This window comes from Mustelus asterias, chromosome 31 (assembly GCF_964213995.1).
Source record: "Mustelus asterias chromosome 31, sMusAst1.hap1.1, whole genome shotgun sequence".
NCBI lineage: Eukaryota > Metazoa > Chordata > Chondrichthyes > Carcharhiniformes > Triakidae > Mustelus > Mustelus asterias.
This window is the reverse complement of record NC_135831.1, coordinates 3,636,313-3,659,072: the sequence shown is the minus strand read 5'-3', so window position 1 is coordinate 3,659,072 and position 22,760 is coordinate 3,636,313. Positions and strand designations below refer to the sequence as shown.

The 22,760-nt window shown below is 49.3% G+C and overlaps 1 protein-coding gene across 1 annotated transcript in view; it reads left to right on the top strand.

The window, feature by feature from the left end:
- LOC144481689 (uncharacterized) overlaps window positions 1-22,760 on the top strand; it is a 97,233-nt gene that overhangs the window by 8,668 nt on the left and 65,805 nt on the right. The window contains exons 4-8 of the mRNA XM_078200824.1: window positions 711-767; window positions 7,772-7,865; window positions 9,146-9,249; window positions 13,352-13,472; window positions 19,589-19,728. Coding sequence (XP_078056950.1) covers window positions 711-767; window positions 7,772-7,865; window positions 9,146-9,249; window positions 13,352-13,472; window positions 19,589-19,728 — 516 coding nt within the window. The remainder of the gene's footprint in view (window positions 1-710; window positions 768-7,771; window positions 7,866-9,145; window positions 9,250-13,351; window positions 13,473-19,588; window positions 19,729-22,760) is intronic.

Here is a 22,760-nt window from a genome sequence, read left to right as displayed (position 1 = left end):
CTTGCGCACTATACAGACAAAGCATACCGTTCATAGAGTACATAGGGGAGAAGGATTTGAGTTATTATTGTCACATGTATTGGGATACAGTGAAAAGTATTGTTTCTTGCGCGCTATACAGATAAAGCATACCGTTCATAGAGTACATAGGGGAGAAGGATTTGATTTATTATTGTCACATGTATTGGGATACAGTGAAAAGTATTGTTTCTTGCGCACTATACAGACAAAGCATACCGTTCATAGAGTACATAGGGGAGAAGGATTTGAGTTATTATTGTCACATGTATTGGGATACAGTGAAAAATATTGTTTCTTGCGCACTGTACAGACAAAGCATACTGTTCATAAAGTACATAGGGGAGAAGGACAGGAGAGGGTGCAGAATATAGAGGGGGGGGGGGGAAGATTCTCCCACCCTGCTGCGCTGATTGTTTATGGTCCCAAGTCGGGGGTGGTGTGTGAGACTTGGGAGGGGAACCTGCAGGAGTTGGCGTACGCATTCTTCCGCTGCCCTTGTCCTTCTCAGTATTAGAGGTTGCGGAGTTTGTGCGGGGCTGTTGAAGAAGCCTTGGAGCATCTTGTATCGAGTAGGCACTGCAACCATTGCGCTCCGATGGTGGAGAGAGTGAATATTATTGCAATAAAGCTTCCCGCTCTGTCATTGACCGATGATTAATATCAATGAACAGTTTCTTCTCTGCTTTCAGACCCCCAGCCAGTCAAGCAGGTGCAGTAATGGAGCTCCAGCCACGGAAATTCAAGAGGTAATGGATGAGTTGAGGAAACCTATTGCACTTTTCGAATAATCTTTTGATTTGATTTATTATTGTCAAATGTATTGGGATACGGTGAAAAGTATTGTTTCTTGCGCGCTGTACAGACAAAGCATACCGTTCATAGAGTACATAGGGGAGAAGGATTTGATTTATTATTGTCACATGCATTGAGATACAGTGAAAAGTATTGTTTCTTGCGCGCTATACAGACAGAGCATACTGTTCATAGAGAAGGAAATGAGAGAGTGCAGAATGCAGTGTTACAGTCATAGCTAGGGTGTATGGAAAGATCAACTTAATGCGAGGTAGATCCATTCAAAAGTCTGACAGCAGCAGGGAAGAAGAAGCTGTTCTTGAGTCGGTTGGTATGTGATCTCAGACTTTTCTTTCTTTTTCCCCTGACGGGAGAAGGTGGAAGAGAGAATGTCCGGGGTGCGTGGGGTCCTTGATTATGCTGGCTGCTTTGCCGAGGCAGCGGGAAGTGTAGACAGAGTCAATGGATGGGAGGCTGGTTTGCGTGATGGATTGGGCTACGTTTACATCCCTTTGTAGTTTCTTGCGGCCTTGGGCAGAGCAGGAGCCCAGACCAAGCTGTGATACAACCAGAAAGAATGCTTTCTGTGGTGCATCTGTAAAAACTGGTGAGAGTCGTAGCTGACATGTCAAATTTCCTTAGCCTCCTGAGAAAGTAGAGGCGTTGGGGCTTTCTTAATAGAATTATAGAATCCCTACAGTGCAGAAGAGGCCATTCTGCCCATCAAGTCTGTACTGACTCTCCAATAGAGTATCTTACCCAAGCCCTTTTCCCTGTCTTCTCCCCGTAACCTCGCACGTTTCCCATGGCTAACCTACACCTCTTTGGACACTAAGGGGCAATTTAGCATGGCCAATCCACCTAACCTACACCTCTTTGGACACTAAGGGGCAATTTAGCATGGCCAATCCACCTAACCTGCACATCTTTGGACACTAAGGGGCAATTTAGCATTGCCAATCCACCTAACCCGCACATCTTTGGACACTAAGGGGCAATTTAGCATGGCCAATCCACCTAACCTGCACATCTTTGGACACTAAGGGGCAATTTAGCATGGCCAATCCACCTAACCTGCACATCTTTGGACACTAAGGGGCAATTTAGCATGGCCAATCCACCTAACCTACACATCTTTGGACACTAAGGGGCAATTTAGCATGGCCAATCCACCTAACCTGCACATCTTTGGACACTAAGGGGCAATTTAGCATGGCCAATCCACCTAACCCGCACATCTTTGGACACTAAGGGGCAATTTAGCATGGCCAATCCACCTAACCCGCACATCTTTGGAGCGCGGGAAGAAATCGGAGCAGCCGGAGGAAACCCACACCGACACGGGGAGAACATGCAAACTCCACACTAGACAGTGACCCAAGGCTGTGAGGCAGCTGTACTCACCACTGTGCCAGCGCGCCACCATTAACTATGCCGTCAGCATAGAGGGACCAGGGCAAGTTGTTCATGACCTGAACACCCAGGAGCTTGAAGCTCTCGGCCCCATTTCCACTTCATCCGCCGTTGATGTAGACGGGGGCATGTCCTCCACGGCGCTTCCCAAAGTCGGAGACTATCTCCTTCGTTTTACTGACTGAGGGGGAGATTATTGTTCTGTGCCGGGGACAGCTCGCAAGCCGTCGCCACACTCCGGCTCTTGGAATGTTATCTTGTCTTTGTGGTCTTCCAGACACCCAGAAGACAGCTACATCAGAGCCTCACTGACATTCCACTCTCCGAAGATAGCCAGGTAACATTGGTGGAGAAGCTACACAGAGAGTTACAGAGTTAATCTGAAGCTAGCAAGCCAAAGATACATTTTCCCTGTGTGTGTGTGTGTGTGCACTCCATTCTCTTAGGCGTATCGATGCATGCCCTCCAAGTGTTGTCAATGGTAAGAGAGAAGTAACTTGGATCTATGTCCACGGTGGCACAGTGCTTAGCACTGCTGCCTCACAGCGCCAGGGAACCCGCGTTCGATTACGGCCTTCGCTGACCGTCTGTGTGTTCTCCCCGTGTATGTGTAGGTTTCCTCCGGGTGCTCCGGTTTCCTCCTGCAGTCCAAAGATGTGCAGGTTAGGTGGATTGGCTGTGCTAAATTGCCCCTTAATGTCCAAAGATGTGTAGGTTAGAACATAGAAAAGTACAGCACAGTACAGGCCCTTCGGCCCTCGATGTTGTGCCGAGCTTTGTCCGAAACCAAGATCATGCTATCCCACTCCCTATCATCCTAGTGTGCTCCATGCGCCTATCTAATAACCGCTTGAAAGTTCCTAAAGTGTCCGACTCCACTATCACTGCAGGCAGTCCATTCCACACCCCAACCACTCTCTGAGTAAAGAACCTACCTCGGACATCCCTCCTATATCTCCCACCATGAACCTTATAGTTATGCCCCCTAGTAACAGCTACATTCACCCGAGGAAATAGTCTCTGAACGTCCACTCTATCTAATCCCCCTCATCATCTTATAAACCTCTATTAAGTCGCCTCTCATCCTCCGTGGCTCGAAAGAGAACAGCTCTAGCTCCCTCAACCTTTCCTCATAAGACCTACCCTCCAAACCAGGCAGCATCCTGGGAAATCTCCTCTGCACTCTCTCCAATTAGGTTAGGTGGATTGGCCATGCTAAATTGTCCCTTAGTGTCCAAAGATGTGCAGGTTGGGTTGATTGGCCATGCTAAAGTGCCCCTTAATGTCTAATGATGTGTAGGTTAGGTGGATTGGCCATGCTAAATTGCCCCTTAGTGTCCAAAGATGTGCAGGTTAGGTGGATTGGCCATGCTAAATTGCCCCTTAGTGTCCAAAGATGTGCAGGTTAGGTGGATTGGCCATGCTAAATTGCCCCTTAATGTCTAATGATGTGCAGGTTAGGTGGATTGGCCATGCTAAATTGCCCCTTAGTGTCCAAAGATGTGCGGGTTAGATGGATTGGCCATGCTAAATTGCCCCTTAGTGTCCAAAGATGTGCAGGTTAGGTGGATTGGCCATGCTAAATTGCCCCTTAGTGTCCAAAGATGTGCAGGTTAGGTGGATTGGCCATGCTAAATTGCCCCTTAGTGTCCAAAGATGTGCGGGTTAGATGGATTGGCCATGCTAAATTGCCCCTTAGTGTCCAAAGATGTGTAGGTTAGGTGGATTGGCCATGCTAAATTGCCCCTTAATGTCTAATGATGTGTCGGTTAGGTTGATTGGCCATGCTAAATTGCCCCTTAATGTCTAATGATGTGTAGGTTAGGTGGATTGGCCATGCTAAATTGCCCCTTAGTGTCAGGGAGATTAGCGAGGTAAATACATGGAGTTACAGGGATAGGACCTGGGTGGGATTGTTGTTGGTGCAGGCTCGATGGGCCGAATGACCTGCTTCTGCACTGTCGGGATTCTATGAGAATATAGTCTACAGTTCAGGCGGCACAGTGGGTTAACACTGCTGCCTCACAGCGCCAGGGTCCCGGGTTCGATTCCTGGCTTGGGTCACTGTCTGTGTGGAGTTTACACGTTCTCCTCCGTGTCTGCGTGGGTTTCCTGCGGGTGCTCCGGTTTCCTCCCACAGTCCGAAAGACGTGCTGGTTAGGCGGATTGGCCGTGCTAAATTGCCCCCTGAGTGTCAGGGGGACTGGCTCGGGTAAATGCATGGGGTTATGGGGATGGGGCCTGGGTGGGATTGTTGTTGGTGCAGACGCGATGGCCCGAATGGGCTCCTTCTACGAGAATATAATCTAAAGTTCAGTGAGTCGCGATCTCCTCGCAGCCCGAACGCTGTGGGCTCCAGACACATTTCAAGCTTGAGCAAAAAATGCAAGCCGCACGTCCAGTGCTGAGGGGACGCTGGAGTCTTGAGAGATACCATCTTCCAGAAAAGTAGTCTGCTTTCTCGGGTGAGCATGGAAGAAGCAGCTCGTTTGGCGTTCTCCCCAGTGTCCAATCACCCCTCAATCAATACCACCAAAAAACAGATGAATTTCCCTTGGGAAGATGGTGGTGTTCCGCCATCTTGAACACCACAGTGCTTGCGGTGCATGTACACCCACAGGGGAGGGTGTTCCAGGATTTTGACCCAGTGACAGTGAATGAAGAGCCAATACAGTTCCACGTCGAGGTAGTGTGTGACTTGAGGGGAACCGCCAGGGCGAGGTGCCTCCGTGTGAATCCGTTTAGTGTCCTTCTAGATGGAGGCGATTGCAAGTTTGGAAGGCTGTCTGAGCAGACTTGGTGAGTGCAATGTAGGTGGTACACACGGCTGCCACTGTGCGTCAGTGGTGAAGGGAGTGACATCCTTGCTCCTGTACTCAATTTTTATTCATTCGTAGGACATGGGGCGTCGCTGGCTGGGCCAACATTTATTGCCCATCCCTAGTTGCCCCTTGAGAAGGTGGTGGTGAGCCGCCATCTTGAATCGCTGCGGCCCACGTGCTGTGTGTTGACCCACCAAGCCTTTAGGGAAATCCAGGATTTTGACGAGGGGGAGGCTCTGGCCTAGTGGTATTATCGCTAGACTGTTAATCCAAAGGCTCAGCTAATGTCCCTGGGACCCGGGTTCGAATCCCGCCATGGCAGATGCTGCAATTCGAATTCAATTTTTAAAAATCTGGAATTCGGAATCTACTGATGACCCATTGTTGGAAAAACCCATCTGGTTCACGAATAGAAACAGAGAAAACTACAGCACAAAACAGGCTCTTCAGCCCCACAAGTTGTGCCGAACATATCCCTACCTTTTAGGCCTACCTATAACCCTCCATCCTATTAAGTCTCATGTACTCATCCAGGAGTCTCTTAAAAGACCCTATTGAGTTTGCCTCCACCACCACTGACGGCAGCCGATTCCACTCGCCCACCAGCCTCTGTGTGAAAAACTTCCCCCTAACATTTCCCCTGTACCTAACCCCCCCAGCACCTTAAACCTGTGTCCTCTCGTAGCAGCCATTTCCACCCTGGGAAAAAGCCTCTGAGAGTCCACCCGATCTATGCCTCTCAACATCTTATATACCTCTATTAGGTCTCCTCTCATCCTACGTCTCTCCAAGGAGAAAAGACCGAGCTCCCTCAGCCTATCCTCATAAGGCATGCCACTCAATCCAGGCAACATCCTTGTAAATCTCCTCTGCACCCTTTCAATCATTTCCACGTCCTTCCTGTAATGAGGCGACCAGAATGTCCCCTTCAGGGAAGGAAATCTGCCGTCCTTACCCGGTCTGGCCTACATGTGACTCCAGAGCCAATGTGGTTGACTCTCAACTGCCCTCCAAGGGCAACTAGGGATGGGCAATAAATGCTGGACCAGCCAGCGACGCCCATGTCCCACAAATGAATTTTTAAAAAGCCAACAACAGCGAAGGAATAGCGATATATTTCCAAATCAGGATGACGAGTGGTTTGGAGGGGAGCCTCCAGGCGGTGGTGTTCCCAGGTATCTGCTGCCCTCGTCCTTCTAGACGGTAGCGGTCGTGGGTTTGGAAGGTGCCGTCGAATTGGTGAGTCGCTGCAGTGCATCTTGTCGATGGTACACACGACTGCTACTGTGCTTTGATGGTGGAGGGAGTGAATGTTTGTGGATATTTGATTTGATTTATTATTGTCACATGTATCAGTATATGGTGAAAAGTATTGTTTCTTGCGCGCTATATAAAGCATACCGTTCATAGAGTACGTAGCGAGGAAGGATTTGATTTATTATTGTCGCACGTATTGGGATACAGTGAAAAGTATTGTTTCTTGTGCGCTATGCAGACAAAGCATACCGTTCATAGAATCATAGAAACCCTACAGTGCAGAAAGAGGCCATTCGGCCCATCGAGTCTGCACCGACCACAATCCCACCCAGGCCCTACCCCTATATCCCTACATATTTACCCGCTAATCCCTCTAACCTACGCATCTCAGGACACTAATATTGGCATTAGGCATTCCTAGATTTGAATTAAAATGTCCTCTACTCTCCTGCAGTGACTAATCCTGGGCGACTAACTCACCGCCTGACTCCCCCCCCCAAAGCCTGTCCATCATCTACAAGGCACAAGTCAGGAGTGGGATGGAATACTTGCCGGGATGGGTGCACCCGGAGGAAACCCACGCAGACACGGGGAGAACGTGCAAACTCCACACAGACAGTGACCCGAGCCGGGAATCGAACCCGGGTCCCTGGAGCTGTGAAGCAGCAGTGCTAACCACTGTGCTACCGTGCCACCTATAGAGTACATAGGGGAGAAGGATTTGATTTGATTTATTATTGTCACGTGTATTGGGACACAGTGAAAAATATTGTTTCTTGCGCGCTATACAGACAAAGCATACCGTTCATAGAGACGGAAAAGAGACAGTGCAGAATGTAGTGTTACAGTCATAGCTAGGGTGCAGAGAAAGATCAACTTAGTGCATCCACTCAAAGGTCTGATGGCAGCAGGGAAGAAGCACAGGGAAGAAGATGGGGGGCCAATCAAGCGGGGCTGCTTCATGCTGGATGGTGTCGAGCTTTTTGAGTGTTGTTGGAGCCGCGCTCATCCCGGCATGTATTCCATCCCACTCCTGACTTGTGCCTTGTAGATGATGGACAGGCTTTGGGGGGAGTCAGGAGGTGAGTTAGTCGCCCAGGATTAGTCACTGCAGGTGGGAGGAAACCCACGCAGACACGAGGAGAATGTGCAAACTCCACACAGACAGTGACAGGGAATCGAACCCGGGTCCCTGGAGCTGTGAAGCAGCAGCGCTAACCCACCGTGCTACCGTGCCGCCCGGTAGCACAGTGGTTAGCTGTGGAATGGCCTCCTCCTATCTTCTCTGTTTCGATTCGGCAACATAAGAAATAGGAGCAGGAGTAGGCCATCTGGCCCTTCGAGCCTGCCCCGGCACACACAACACGCACCAGGATGAACAGCAGCCTTGTCTGGAGTGTGCAACTTGGAAAAATAAGTTTGTGGTCAGCCTGTTAAAGCGGAAACTTATTTTATTTTTTCCTTAGGAGGCAGAGAAGACGTCTTCGAGAGGGTCACAGTCCGTCACTGGCTCACAGAAAAGAGACCGCTCGGGTCGCTGGTTGTCGCGGACTTGTTCTGGTGAGGATCTCTGGGAAGGTTTTGAGGTGGGGGTGGGAAGTGGTGCGGGTTCTCTGTTGGAGTTATGACGAAGCAACTTGAGGCTCAAAAGTTTTGCGAGTCTGGCCAACGAAAATTGATGGAGGTGGTAAGCTTCATTTTTTGAATTGACTTCCCACAGAAAGCAACTGAGGCCAAAACGTTGTGTGATTTCGAGAAGAAATTGATATTGAATTCCATGATCAGCCTGAATGGCGGAGCAGGGCTCGAAGGGCCGAATGGTCTCCTCCTGCTTCTGGTTTCAGTTTGGGGGTAGTCGACAGTCCCTTACCTCACACGTCTTTGCAGGCAGAACAAAGAGAGTCGAAATTCAGCACTAAATCTCCCTTGGGGAGGTTACGGGAGGGCTGACGTATTCGTAGAAAAACACAGTGCGGGCAAGAGTGACTGGGCTAACTCTGAAATGTCTGTCCTGGTTAGTACACTCCTCCCCTCCCTTTCTCCATGTTCTCCCCCTCCCCCCATATTTCAATGGCCCAAGGAGTTGTTGAGATATAATTGTAATCGTAGTGCATCGTGGACCCACTCGCCTGGATGGCACAGTGGGTTAACGCTGCTGCCTCACAGCGCCAGGGACCCGGGTTTCGATTCCCGGCTTGGGTCGCTGTCTGTGCGGAGTCTGCACGTTCTCCTCACGTCTTCCCCCGGGTGCTCCGGTTTCCTCCCGCACTCCGAAAGACGTGTGCTGGTTAGGGTGGATTGGCCGTGCTAAATTCTTCCTCAGGACAGGAGGCAAACTCAATAGGGACTTTTTAAGAGACTCCTGGATGAGTACGTGGGACTTAATAGGATGGAGGGTTATAGGTAGGCCTAGAAGGTAGGGATATGTTCGGCACAAGTTGTGGGGCCGAAGGGCCTGTTTGTGCTGTAGTTTTTCTATGTTACCCAAACAGGCGTCGGAGTGTGGCGACTAGGGGATTCTCACAGTAACTTCTTTGCTGTGTTAATGTAAGCCGGCTTGTGACTAATAAATAAACTTTAAAAAGCTTCATTCAAGGGCAATTAGGAATGGACAACAGATGCCGTCTTGCCAATGACCTCCCATGAAAAATTAAAAGAATAATCGCTGTTCTTTGATAGATCTTGTGCAGATTCAATTGGGCCGAATTATTTTATGATTCTTTGTCCCTCCCCTGGTTTACTTGAAGTAATCTGTGGTCGTCACAGCAAAGCTATTAATATTTCGATATACTTGATTGGCTCAACTTTTGCTTACTTTATTTCTGTTTAACATCTTGAAGGGAAACCGAGTAGAAAGTCTGACAGCAATTCAGACAGCACGCAAGAAGAAAACTCACCGGTGCAGCAAACTAAATCACCAAGCACAGAATCGGAAAGGACAAAGGTAATTCTTCCAAAGGAGCTTCTGTCCTGGTGTTGGCTGATGCTTCAATGTTTAATTGTGTGCGTGTGTGTGTGCGTGTGTGTGTGCGTGTGTGTGTGCGTGTGTGTGCGCGTGTGTGTGTGCGTGTGTGTGTGCGTGTGTGTGTGCGTGTGTGTGTGCGTGTGTGTGTGCGTGTGTGTGTGCGTGTGTGTGTGCGTGTGTGTGCGTGTGTGTGTGCGTGTGTGCGTGCGTGTGTGCGTGCGTGTGTGCGTGCGTGTGTGCGTGTGTGTGTGCGTGTGTGTGTGCGTGTGTGTGTGTGCGTGTGTGTGTGCGTGTGTGTGCGTGTGTGTGTGCGTGTGTGTGCGCGTGTGTGTGCGCGTGTGTGTGCGCGTGTGTGTGCGCGTGTGCGTGCGCGTGTGCGTGCGCGTGTGCGTGCGCGTGTGCGTGCGCGTGTGTGTGCGCGTGTGTGCGCGTGTGTGCGCGTGTGTGCGCGTGTGTGCGCGTGTGTGCGCGTGTGTGCGCGTGTGTGCGCGTGTGTGCGTGTGTGTGTGCGTGTGTGTGTGCGTGTGTGTGCGCGTGTGTGCGCGTGCGCGCGTGTGTGTGCGCGTGTGTGTGCGCGCGCGTGTGCGTGCGCGTGGGCGTGCGTGCGCGTGGGCGTGGGCGTGCGCGCGGGCGTGTGCGCGGGCGTGTGCGCGCGCGTGTACGTGTGTGTACGCAAGTAACAGGGCCAGACCTAGTCTCTTGTCCTCAGGAGCATGTGTGCAGTGAGGGCTGATGGTGCAGAGAACAAAGAAAATTACAGCACAGGAACAGGCCCTTCGGCCCTCCAAGCCTGCGCCGGCCCGCAGCTGCAATTGGGCCTGGGTCCCTGGCACGATGAGGCAGCAGGGCTAACCACCGTGCGGCCCATGTATAGGTCAGATGGATTAGCCAGGCTAAATTGCCCCTTAGTGTTCTAAGATGTGTGGTTAGATGGATTGGCCAATGTGAAACTGCCCCTTAGGGCCCGATTTTACCAAAACTTCGGAAATCGCGGTAAAGTTGGGCGCCGGGCCTATACCGCGATCTGCACCCGATTCCGAGCAGATCGCGCCTTTACCGACACCCGATTCGGGCGCGGGTCTGGCCCGTGTCCGAATTGGGCGGCCCGACGATTTAAATGCATTAGCATGCATTTAAATTGACTTAATGAACCGCGCGCCCAACCCTACTGCCAAATCCCGCTTTACCGTCTTCTGGCCCATTCAGAATCCACGCTTTCAGCGACCTGCAGAATAAAAATCCGAAGCGGATTTCTATCCTGCAGGGGAACCTCCGAAGCCCCCTCTGCCCTGTGAAATCACCATCCTCCTCGACCATCCTTCGCGGACCCCCCCGCTAACCACCCCGGCAGACCCCCCACCCCCTTGGGAGGCAGCAGCCCCCCCCCCCTCCCCCCGAGATCAGGCCCCCCACCCCCCCCCCCCTGGGAGGCAGGCCCCCCTCGGCAGAGCACACCCCCCCAACCTACCTCGATCGCTGGTCTCCCTCCACCATCCTTCCGTTAGCAAGATAAGCTGTATGTTCCTCAGCTAGATCCACTTCGCTCAACACAAAGATGGTCCTTCTGCCTTGTGGGTCCATCTGGCTCACCCAGTCAGTTACAATACTGCGTTCAGCATCTACTGAACCGTCTTGGATACAAAGGATAATGAATGGTACTGGTCGATCTTCCTGGTGTTATCAGTACTGTAACACCAGGAATGGCTGCCGACACCAAGGATATAATTTTTAGCATGAGCAAGGCTTACATGCAGGACCCTAATGCCATTATCCTTTGCTCGGGTCCTATTTACGAGATTGCTGATAAGAGCAACCTTACATCACGTGGAACTGTAGGAATCCTACCACGTGTATTGACCAATGAAGGTGGGCCTGCAGTAGACAGTATTAGAGAGGCCATTGGCAGATTCCTCTCTCCGCATGCAGTATAAATTGTTGTTCCCTTTATGATTGGTATTCTTGTGAATCTGTCCTGATGAGTACAAGATGAGAAGCTTCGACGGTCAGTGTCATTTTCCAGCAATATTAATTTAATATTTCTTCACTGGCTCATTGTCACCATAGCCTTGGGGGCTGTTGGCATCATCTTGCTTCTTGGCTTTCTTCAAGTCCCTCTTTCCACTCATCCGATTTTCTTTTATCTTCTTCTGTTTTTACTCACAATTTCTCTTCCGTTGTTGCCAGGACAAGGCTGTCAGCTAGGTGGATTGGGCATGCTAAATTGCCCCTTAGTGTCCAAAGATGTGCAGGTTAGGTGGATTGGCCGTGCTAAATTGCCCCTTAGTGTCCAAAGATGTGCAGGTTAGGGGGATTGGCCATGCTAAATTGTCCCTTAGTGTCCAAAGATGTGCAGGTTAGGTGGATTGGCCATGCTAAATTGTCCCTTAGTGTCCAAAGATGTGTAGGTTAGGTGGATTGGCCATGCTAAATTGCCCCTTAGTGTCTAAAGATGTGTAGGTTAGGTGGATTGGCCATGCTAAATTGCCCCTTAGTGTCCAAAGATGTGCAGGTTAGGTGGATTGGCCATGCTAAATTGCCCCTTAGTGTCCAAAGATGTGCAGGTTAGGTGGATTGGCCGTGCTAAATTGCCCCTTAGTGTCCAAAGATGTGCAGGTTAGGTGGATTGGCCGTGCTAAATTGCCCCTTAGTGTCCAAAGATGTGTAGGTTAGGTGGATTGGCCGTGCTAAATTGCCCCTTAGTGTCCAAAGATGTGTAGGTTAGGTGGATTGGCCATGCTAAATTGCCCCTTAGTGTCCCAAGATGTGCGGGTTAGGTGGATTGGCCATGCTAAATTGCCCCTTAGTGTCCCAAGATGTGCGGGTTAGGTGGATTGGCCATGCTAAATTGCCCCTTAGTGTCCCAAGATGTGCGGGTTAGGTGGATTGGCCATGCTAAATTGCCCCTTGGTGTCCCCAGATGTGCAGGTTAGGTGGATTGGCCATGCTAAATTGCCCCTTGGTGTCCAAATATGTGTGGGTTAGGTGGATTGGCCATGCTAAATTGTCCCTTAGTGTCCAAAGATGTGCGGGTTAGGTGGATTGGCCATGCTAAATTGCCCCTTAGTGTCCAAAGATGTGCAGGTTAGGTGGATTGGCCGTGCTAAATTGCCCCTTAGTGTCCAAAGATGTGCAGGTTAGGTGGATTGGCCGTGCTAAATTGCCCCTTAGTGTCCAAAGATGTGTAGGTTAGGTGGATTGGCCATGCTAAATTGCCCCTTAGTGTCCCAAGATGTGCAGGTTAGGTGGATTGGCCATGCTAAATTGCCCCTTAGTGTCCAAAGATGTGCGGGTTAGGTGGATTGGCCATGCTAAATTGCCCCTTAGTGTCCCAAGATGTGCGGGTTAGGTGGATTGGCCATGCTAAATTGCCCCTTAGTGTCCCAAGATGTGCAGGTTAGGTGGATTGGCCATGCTAAATTGCCCCTTAGTGTCCAAATATGTGTGGGTTAGGTGGATTGGCCATGCTAAATTGCTCCTTTGTGTCCAAAGATGTGTAGGTTAGGTGGATTGGCCATGCTAAATTGCCCCTTGGTGTCCCCAGATGTGCAGGTTAGGTGGATTGGCCATGCTAAATTGCCCCTTAGTGTCCAAATATGTGTGGGTTAGGTGGATTGGCCATGCTAAATTGCTCCTTTGTGTCCAAATATGTGTGGGTTAGGTGGATTGGCCATGCTAAATTGCCCCTTAGTGTCCAAATATGTGTGGGTTAGGTGGATTGGCCATGCTAAATTGCCCCTTAGTGTCCAAATATGTGTGGGTTAGGTGGATTGGCCATGCTAAATTGCCCCTTAGTGTCCAAATATGTGTGGGTTAGGTGGATTGGCCATGCTAAATGAGTGGAGTTACAAGGATAGATTAGGCGAGGGGACCTGGGTAAGATCCTCAGTCAAGAGAGTCGGTGCAGACTCGATGGGTCGAATGGCCTCCTTTGCACTGTAGGGATTCTATGATTCTACAATGGTTCGAGTTTCCGATGTCCGTACTTGACTATCTTCCCCCTCTCTCTAACGGTACTTAGCAAACCCCTCTTTGATTCCTGAATTTCTGCTCTTGATTGAACCCACTCATTTGTCTTCCTCAGGAACTCCTGAAGTCTGTTCCAAGGAAATCGACGCGTATTGCCAAGCAATTGAAGCTGGATTCTCCCCGGTCGCCAATCAGCATTGAGGATGTTTGTCCTCAACTCAACGCCAGTCAACCAGGTAAAAGAATCGGACAGAAATGGACGGTTTACGGCTCTGTAGCTGAGCCACAGGATGCGGGAGATGTTTCAGTGTCAGGAACATGCACACACATCTCCGTAACATCCCTCATCTGCCGCCAGTCTCCCCTGAAACTTCATACCTCCAGGCTCAGTTACTCCAATGCTGGGCGTTGGGGAGAGTTATAGAACAAAGAGATCTAGGGGTACAGGTTCATAGCTCCTTGAAAGTGGAGTCACAGGTGGACAGGGTGGTGAAGAAGGCATTCGGCACGCTTGGTTTCATTGGTCAGAACATTGAATACAGGAGTTGGGACGTCTTGTTGAAGTTGTACAAGACCTTGGTAAGGCCACACTTGGAATACCGTGTACAGTTCTGGTCACCCTATTATGGAAAGGATATTATTAAACTAGAAAGGGTGCAGAAAAGATTTACTGGGATGCTACCGGGACTTGATGGTTTGAGTTATAAGGAGAGGCTGGATAGACTGGGACTTTTTTCTCTGGAGCGGAGGAGGCTGAGGGGTGATCTTATAGAGGTCTATAAAATAATGAGGGGCACAGATCAGCTAGATAGTCAACATCTTTTCCCAAAGGTAAGGGAGTCTAAAACTAGAGGACATAGGTTTAAGGGGAGAGATACAAAAGGGTCCAGAGGGGCAATTTTTTCACAGAGGGTGGTGAGTGTTTGGAACAAGCTGCCAGAGATAATGTTAGATGCAGGTACAATTTTGTCTTTTAAAAAGCGTTTAGACAGTTCCATGAGTATAGAGGGATTATGGGCCAAACATGGGCAATTGGGACTAGCTTAGGGGCTAAAAAATGGGCGGCTTGGACAAGTTGGGCCGAAGGGCCTGTTTCCATGCTGTGAACCTCTATGACTCTACGCTGTCATGGCCAGCCTCACACCTTGCATCCTCTTAACCTTGAACTTAGCCAAAGCACTGCCGCCTCTGTCTTAACCACCACCTCCATGTTCCCCTCCAAGCAACACACTATCCTTGCTTAGTATTATCCCGTTCTGTCTTCACTGTTGTTGGGTCAAAATTCCAAAACTCTGTCCCTCACAGCATTGACGCACAGTATTTGCAGTGTTACTGCTGCCTCACAGCGCCAGGGACCGGGGTTCGATTCCCGGCTTGGGGTCACTGTCTGTGTGGAGTTTGCACGTTCTCCCCGTGTCTGCGTGGGTTTCCTCCGGGTGCTCCGGTTTCCTCCCACAGTCTGAAAGATGTGCTGGTTAGGGTGCATTGGCCGTGCTAAATTCTCCCTCAGTGTTACCCGAACAGGCGCCGGATTGTGGCAACTAAGGGATTTTCACAGTAACTTCATTGAAGTGTTAAATATAAGCCGACTTGTGACATTAATAAATGAATAAATAGATAGATAACATAAATAAATAGTTTTTTTACCTCCATTTTCATTCGTGCAGTGTAAATGTAACTAATAAACTTTTTAAAAAAACTTTAACGACAAGGCGTATTGCAGGAACTCATCAAAGTTCCTAAGGTAGCACCTTCCAGAACTCTACCATCCAGAAGGACAAGGGTAACAGACACCTGGGGTGGAAGTTCCCTTCCAAGTTTTTCTTTGGACGACAAAGAAAATTACAGCATAGGAACAGGCGCTTCGGCCTTCCAAGCCTGCACCGACCATGCTGCCCGACTGAACTAAAACCCCCTACCCTTCCGGGGACCATATCCCTCTATTCCCATCCTAATCATGTATTTGTCAAGACGCTCCTTAAAATATCATATCTGCTTCCACTACCTCCCCCCGGCAGTGAGTTCCAGGCACTCACCACCCTCTGTGTAAAAAAAACTTGCCTCGTACATCTCCTTTAAACCTTGCCCCTCGCACCTTAAACCTGTGCCCCCTAGTAATTGACTCTTCCACCCTGGGGAAAAAGCTTCTGACTATCCACTCTGTCCATGCCCCTCATAATCTTGTAGACTTCTATCAGGTCGCCCCCTCAACCTCCGTCGTTCCAGTGAGAACAAACCAAGTTTCTCCAACCTCTCCTCATAGCTAATGCCCTCCAGACCAGGCAACACCCTGGTAAATCTTTTCTGCACCCTCTCCAAAGCCTTTGCATCCTTCTGGTCGTGTGGCGACCAGAATTGGACACTATATTCCAAGTGCAAAACGATAAAGAGGTTTTGCCACAGCTGTTACTGGGCTTTGGTGAGACATCTGGAATACTGTGTAGTTTCGATCTCCACATTTAAGAAAGGATATACTTGCATTGGAGGGGGTACAGCAAAGGTTCACTAGATTGGGATATGGGGGATGTCCTGTGATGGGAGGCTTAGTAAATTAGGCCTGTATTATCTCGAGTTTAGAAGAATGAGAAGTGATCTCATTGAAGGGTACAAGATTCATAAAATCATAGAATCCCCACTGTGCAGAAGGAGGCCATTTGGCCCATCGAGCCTGCACTGACCACGATCCCACTCAGGCCCTATCCCCATAACTCCACATATTTACCCTGCTAAGCCCCCTGACACTAAGGGGCAATTTATCGTGGCCAGTCCCCCAACCTACACATCTTTGGGCTGTGGGAAGAAACTGGAGCACCCGGAGGAAACCCACGCAGACACGGGGAGAACGTGCAAACTCCACACACACACAGTGACCCGAGGCCGGAATTGAACCCCGGTCCTTGGCGCTGAATCATAGAATCTACAGTGCAGAAGGAGGCCATTTGGCCCATCGAGCCTGCACTAACAACAATCCCACCCAGACCCTATCTCCGTAACTCCATGTATTTACCTTGCTAATCCCCCTAACCTACACATCTTGGGACACTGAGGGGCAATTCAGCATGGCCAATCCACCTAACCTGCACATCTTTGGACACTAAGGGGCAATTTAGCATGGCCAATCCACCTAACCTGCACATCTTTGGACAGTAAGGGGCAATTTAGCACGGCCAATCCACCTAACCCGCACATCTTTGGAGTGTGGCAAGAAACCGGAGCACCCGGAGGAAACCCATCCAGTCACGGGGAGAATGTGCAGACTCCATACACAGTCGCCCGAGGCCAGAATCGAACCCGGGTCCCTGGCGCTGTGAGGCAGCAGCGCTAACCCACTGTGCTACCTGGGACTATGCTCATTGGAATTCAGAAGAATGAGGGGAGATCTTATAGAAACATGCAAGAACAAAGACAATTACAGCACAGGGACAGGCCCTTTGGACCTCCAAGCCTGCATCGACCATGCTGCCCGATTGAACTAAGATTGTGAAGGCAATGGATCAGGTAGAAGCAGTGAGGTCGTTTATCATTGTTTGCAAAGGATAATGAATGCTTAAAAATAATGAGTCTTATTAAAGGATCTAAAATCTTAGCAAAATAAACCACCTGAATTTTGTGGTTACTCGCAAACAAGTTTAATCTAAGTGTACAAATTGTTGATGGTATCAGTTGGCGTAAAATTGGCAAAAACGATTTATGTGGGTGCAGAATGAAGCTCGGCTAAGTAGCACTGAACCAAAGAATATGGCTTGAATATGGTCAACATTCATGTTCATACATGTGTAACATGAAGCCTGATGACGTGGTTATCAGGTAAAGGAAATGCATACAAAATTATAAGACCATAGGAACAGAATTAGGCCACTCGGCCCATCGAGTCTGCTCCGCCATTCAATCATGGCTGATATTTTTCTCATCCCCATTCTCCTGCCCTTTTCCCCATAACCCCTGATCCCCTTATTAATCAAGAACCTATCTATCTCCGTCTTAAAGACACTCAATGACCCGGCCTCCGCAGCCTTCTGCGTCAAAGAGTTCCACAGATTCTGGCTGAAGAAATTCCTCCTCATCTCTGTTTTAAAGGATCGTCCCTTTAGCCTGAGGTTGTGCCCTCTGGTTCTAGTTTTTCCTACTAGTGGAAACATCCTCTCCGCGTCCACTCTATCCAGGCCTCGCAGTATCCTGTAAGTTTCAATACGATCTCCCCCCCCCCCATCCTTCTAAGTTCCAACGAGTACAAACCCAGAGTCCTCAACCGTTCCTCATACGACAAGCTCTTCATTCCAGAGATCATTCTTGTGAAATTATGGAAGAAACAGACAAATGAACAAGTTAACTTGCTTATTCAGGCTACAGCCTCCCCCTGCCAATTGCAAAAGATAAATTCATCCAAGTATAGCACAGGGACAGGCCCATGTCATAGAATCCCTACAGTGCCGAAGGAGGCCATTCGGCCCCTCGAGTCTGCGTCGACTACAGTCCCACCAAGCTATGATGTTTCACCAGTTATGATTGATTCTATATGATCTGCCCTGCAACAACTTAAGTTTATTTAATAGTCACAAGTAAGGCTTACATTAACACTGCAATGAAGTTACTGTGAAATTCCCCTCGTCGCCACACTCCGGGCACCTGTTCGCACCCTAACCCAGCACGGTCTTTCGGACTGTGGGAGGAAACCGGAGCACCCGGAGGAAACCCACGCAGACACGGGGGGGGAGAACGTGCAGACTCCGCACAGACAGTGACCCCAAGCCGGGAATCGAACCCGGGTCCCTGGTGCTGTGAGGCAGCAGTGCTAACCCACTGTGCCACCCAACCAACTCTGACCTCTTGGACATCCCCGATTTCACCCTTCAACTGCCTGGGCTCTCGTCTCCTCTCCTCTCTCTCTCTCTCTCTCCTCTCCCCCCTCCCCCCCCCCCCCCCCCGCCCCAATCCTCTCCCTGCTTCCCCCTTTTCCTTTATGATGCTCCTACCAATTTGACCAATCGTTGGTGGCTTGGTGTCAAATTTTGTTCGATGACGCCCCAGAGGGACATTTTGGAATGTTCTAGCATGTTAGGAGTGCGATATAAGTACAGGTTCTTAGCCAAATATAAGTTTTTTTTTATTAGCCCTTGGGGACTAATAATCAAGGGATATGGTGGGTGTAGAGAAAGACCAACTTAATATAAGACAGCTCCATTCAAAAGTCTGACAGCAGCAGGGAAGAAGCTGTTCTTGAGTCGGTTGGTGCGTGACCTCAGACTTTGGCACCTTTTTCCCGCTGGAAGAAGGTGGAAGAGAGAATGTCCGGGGTGTGTGGGGTCCTTAATTATTCTGGCTGCTTTTCCTGAGGCAGCGGGAAGTGTAGACAGAGTCAATGGATGGGAGGCTGGTTTGCGTGATGGATTGGGCTACATTCACGACCTTTCGTAGTTTCTTTGCAGTCTTGGTCAGAGCAGGAGCCATACCAAAGAACAAAGAAAATTACAGCACAGGAACAGGCCCTTCGGCCCTCCAAGCCTGCACCGACCATGCTGCCCAATTAACTAAAACCCCCTACCCTTCCGGGGACCATATCCCTCTATTCCCATCTCATGTACTTGTCAAGATGCCCCTTAAAAGTCACGACCGTATCCGCTTCCACTACCTCCCCCGGCAACGAGTTCCAGGCACCCACCACTCTCTGTAAAGAATCTGCCTCGTACATCTCTTTTAAACCTTGCCCCTCGCACCTTAAACCTATGCCCCCTATTAATTGACTCTTCCACTCTGGGGGAAAAAGCTTCTGACTATCCACTCTGTCCATGCGTCTCATAATCTTGTAGACTTCTATCAGGTCGCCCCCTCAACCTCCGTCGTTCCAGTGAGAACAAACCAAGTTTCTCCAACCTCTCCTCATAGCTAATGCCCTCCATACCGGGCAACACCCTGGTAAATCTTTTCTGTACCCTCTCCAAAGCCTCCACATCCTTCTGGTAGTGTGGCGACCAGAATTGAACACCATATTCCACGTGCGGCCTCACTAAGGTTCTATAAAGCATCAACATGACTTGCCAATTTTTAAACTCGATACCCCGGCTGTGATACCAAGCTGTGATACAACCAGAAAGAATGCTTTCTATGGTGCATCTGTAAAAGTTGGTGAGAGTCGTAGCGGAGATGCCAAATTTCCTTAGTCTTCTGAGAAAGTAGAGGCGTTGGTGGGGCTTTCTTAACTATAGTGTCGGCATGGGGGGGACCAGGACAGGTTGTTGGCGATCCGGACACTTAAAAACTTGAAGCTCTAGGGTGTGCTTTCTAGGTCAGTTCAAATGCATCCTTTACTTCTGATATTATATTATTGTGACGGAGACCTCGTGTTGTGTTTTAGAGGAGAGCGTGGATACAAATGGCGGGTCTCCCATAACGGAGCAGAATGAAACGCGGGCGCCAGACCTCGACGCAAGAGTTGAAGAGGAGCTTGAAGTCGGGAAGCTTGATCAAGTTGATGTAGGAATGGAAAAGGAAGAGGTAATAGTCTGCGGCTCTTTGCTCTGAAGATTGGTAACCCCTCATCTCTAAGTGGTTTTAAATTTATCGTGCCGTGTCTCACCTGAGAAGCAGGTGAAAGCACAATTGCTCTGCACTGTAAACTGGTACAAGACAGTGTGAAAATCCCACATCAAGGGGAGGCGATGGCCTAGTGGTATTATCACTGGACTATTAATCCAGAAACTCAGCTAATGTTCTGGGGGGACCCGGGTTCGAATCCCGCCACGGCAGATAGGTGGAATTTGAATTAAAAAAAAACAAATATCTGGGATTAAGAATCTACTCATGACCCATTGTTGGAAAAACCCTTCTGGTTCCTTTCAGGAAGGAAATCTGCCGTCCTTACCCGGTCTGGCCTACATGTGACTCCAGAGCCACAGCAATGTGGTTGACTCTCAACTGCCCTCCAAGGGCAACTAGGGATGGGCAATAAATGCTGTCCCAGCCAGCGACGCCCATGTCCCACGAATGAATCAAAAGAAAGAAGGGAGGTAGAAACTTGCTCCTTTCACTCCTTCAATTTAATTTATTCTTTCCCCATAAAAAAGGCATCCTGGGTTCTTGCCTGTTGTCTCCCCACCGCAGAGTACCTGTGGTTGGAAGGTATCCATAAGGATTTCACTCAAAGGCATGTCCCTTGCCCAACGCATTGCACTATCCTGCCAGATTCTTAACATGGGGAGATGGTAGCACAGTGGTGATATCTGGACTAGTAATCCAGAGGTCCCAGCTAATGGCCTGGGTGGCACTGTGACACAGTGGTTAGCACTGCTGACTCACAGCGCCAGAGTCCTGGGTTCGAATCCTGGCTTGGGTGACTGACTGTGTAGAGTTTACACATTCTCCCCCGTGTCTGCGTGGGTTTCCTCTGGATGCTCCGGTTTCCTCCCACAGTCCAAAGATGTGGAGATTTGGTGGATTGACCATGCTAAATTGCCCCTTAGTGTCCAAAGATCTGCCGGTTTGGTGGATTGGCCATACTAAATTGCCCCTTAGTGTCCAAAGATGTGCGGGTTAGGTGGATTGGCCATGCTAAATTGCCCCTTAGTATCCAAAGGTGTGCGGGTTAGGTGGATTGGCCATACTAAATTGCCCCTTAGTGTCCAAAGATGTGCGGGTTAGGTGGATTGGCCATGCTAAATTGCCCCTTAGTATCCAAAGATGTGTGGGTTAGGTGGATTGGCCATGCTAAATTCTCCCTTAGTGTCCAAAGATGTGTAGGCTAGGTGGATTGGCCATGCTAAATTGTCTCTTTAGTGTCCAAAGATGTACGGGTTAGGTGGATTGGCCATGCTAAATCGGGGAACTAGCTAGGGTAAATCCATGGGACTATGAGGATAGGGCCTGTGGTCGGTGCAGACCCGATGGGCTGAATGGCCTCCTTCCGCACTGTTGGATTCTATGACATGGATTGAAATCTCAACACAGCAGCTGGTGAAATTTAAATTCAATTAATATGAATTAATCTCAGTAAGGTGACCGTGACAGGTTGTCACCAAAACTCTTCCGGTTCACTAATGTTGGGATACGGATTGGAAACCCCAAGATATATTATGAAGTCAGACTAGACCTCAACTATTTGCGATGTTTGGCATGAATTTGAGGCGTTTCACTCCAGGCATGATTCTACTGACAAACCGGGAAGCTTTTATCAAAGCAAACTTTATTTAAAAACTCGATTTAGCTATAACAAATGAATTAGCTTAACATTTAACCTGGACAGGCGAATGGCCTCGGGGTATTATCGCTAGACTATCAATCCAGAAGCTCGGCTAATGTTCTGGGGGATCCGGGTTCGAATCCCGCCACGGCAGATGGTGGAATTTCATAGAATCATAGAAACCCTACAGTGCAGAAGGAGGCCATTCGGCCCATCGAGTCTGCACCGACCACAATTTGAATTCAGTAAAAAATATCTGGAGTTAAGAATCTACCGATGATCATGAAACCGGTGTCAAAGTGTTGAGCACTGCTGCCTCACAGGGACCTGGGTTGAATTCCCGGCTTGGGTCACTGTCTGTGCGGAGTCTGCGCGTTCTCCCCGCGTCTGCGTGGGTTTCCTCCAGGTGCTCCGGTTTCCTCCCACACTCGAAAGATGTGCAGGTTAGGTGGATTGGCCATGCTAAATTGCCCCTTAGTGTCCAAAGATGTGTAGGTTAGGTGGATTGGCCATGCTAAATTGTCCCTTAGTGTCCAAAGATGTGTAGGTTAGGTGGATTGGCCATGCTAAATTGTCCCTTAGTGTCCAAAGATGTGCAGGTTAGGTGGATTGGCCATGCTAAATTGTCCCTTAGTGTCCAAAGATGTGCAGGTTAGGTGGATTGGCCATGCAAAATTGCTCATTAGTGGCAGGGGGATTAGCTAGGGTAAATACATGGGGTTCCAGGGATAGGGCCTGGGTGGGATTGTTGTCGGTGCAGGCTCGATGGGCTGAATTGCCTCCTTCTGCACTGTAGAGATTCTATGATTGTCGGAAAAACTCATCTGGGTCACCAATGTCCTTGAGGGAAGGAAACAGAAGGACTCCAAGAAGGACACCAAAGAGAAGGACTTGGTGAATGATGAGTCTAAAGAAGGGTGTGTAGATAGTTTGGGTCATGTTGAGATCAAAAAGGAGGTGGTATTGGAGTTCTTGAGAAACATTAAGGTAGACAAGTCCCCAGAGCCTGATGGGATATCCCCCAGAATACTGAGAGAGGCAAGGGAGGAAATTGCTGGGGTCTTGAGAGAAATCTTTGTATCCTCACTGGCTACAGGGGAGGTCCCAGAGGATTGGAGAATGGCCAATGTTGTTCCTTTGTTTAAGAAGGGTGGCAAGAATAATCCAGGTAATTACAGGCCGGTGAGCCTTACATCAATGGTAGGGAAATTATTGGAGAGGATTCTTCGAGACGCGATTTACTCCCACTTGGAAATAAGTGGATGTATTAGCGAGAGGCAACATGGTTTTGTGAAGGGGAGGTCGTGTCTCACTAATCTGATCGAGTTTTTTGAGGAAGTGACGAAGATGA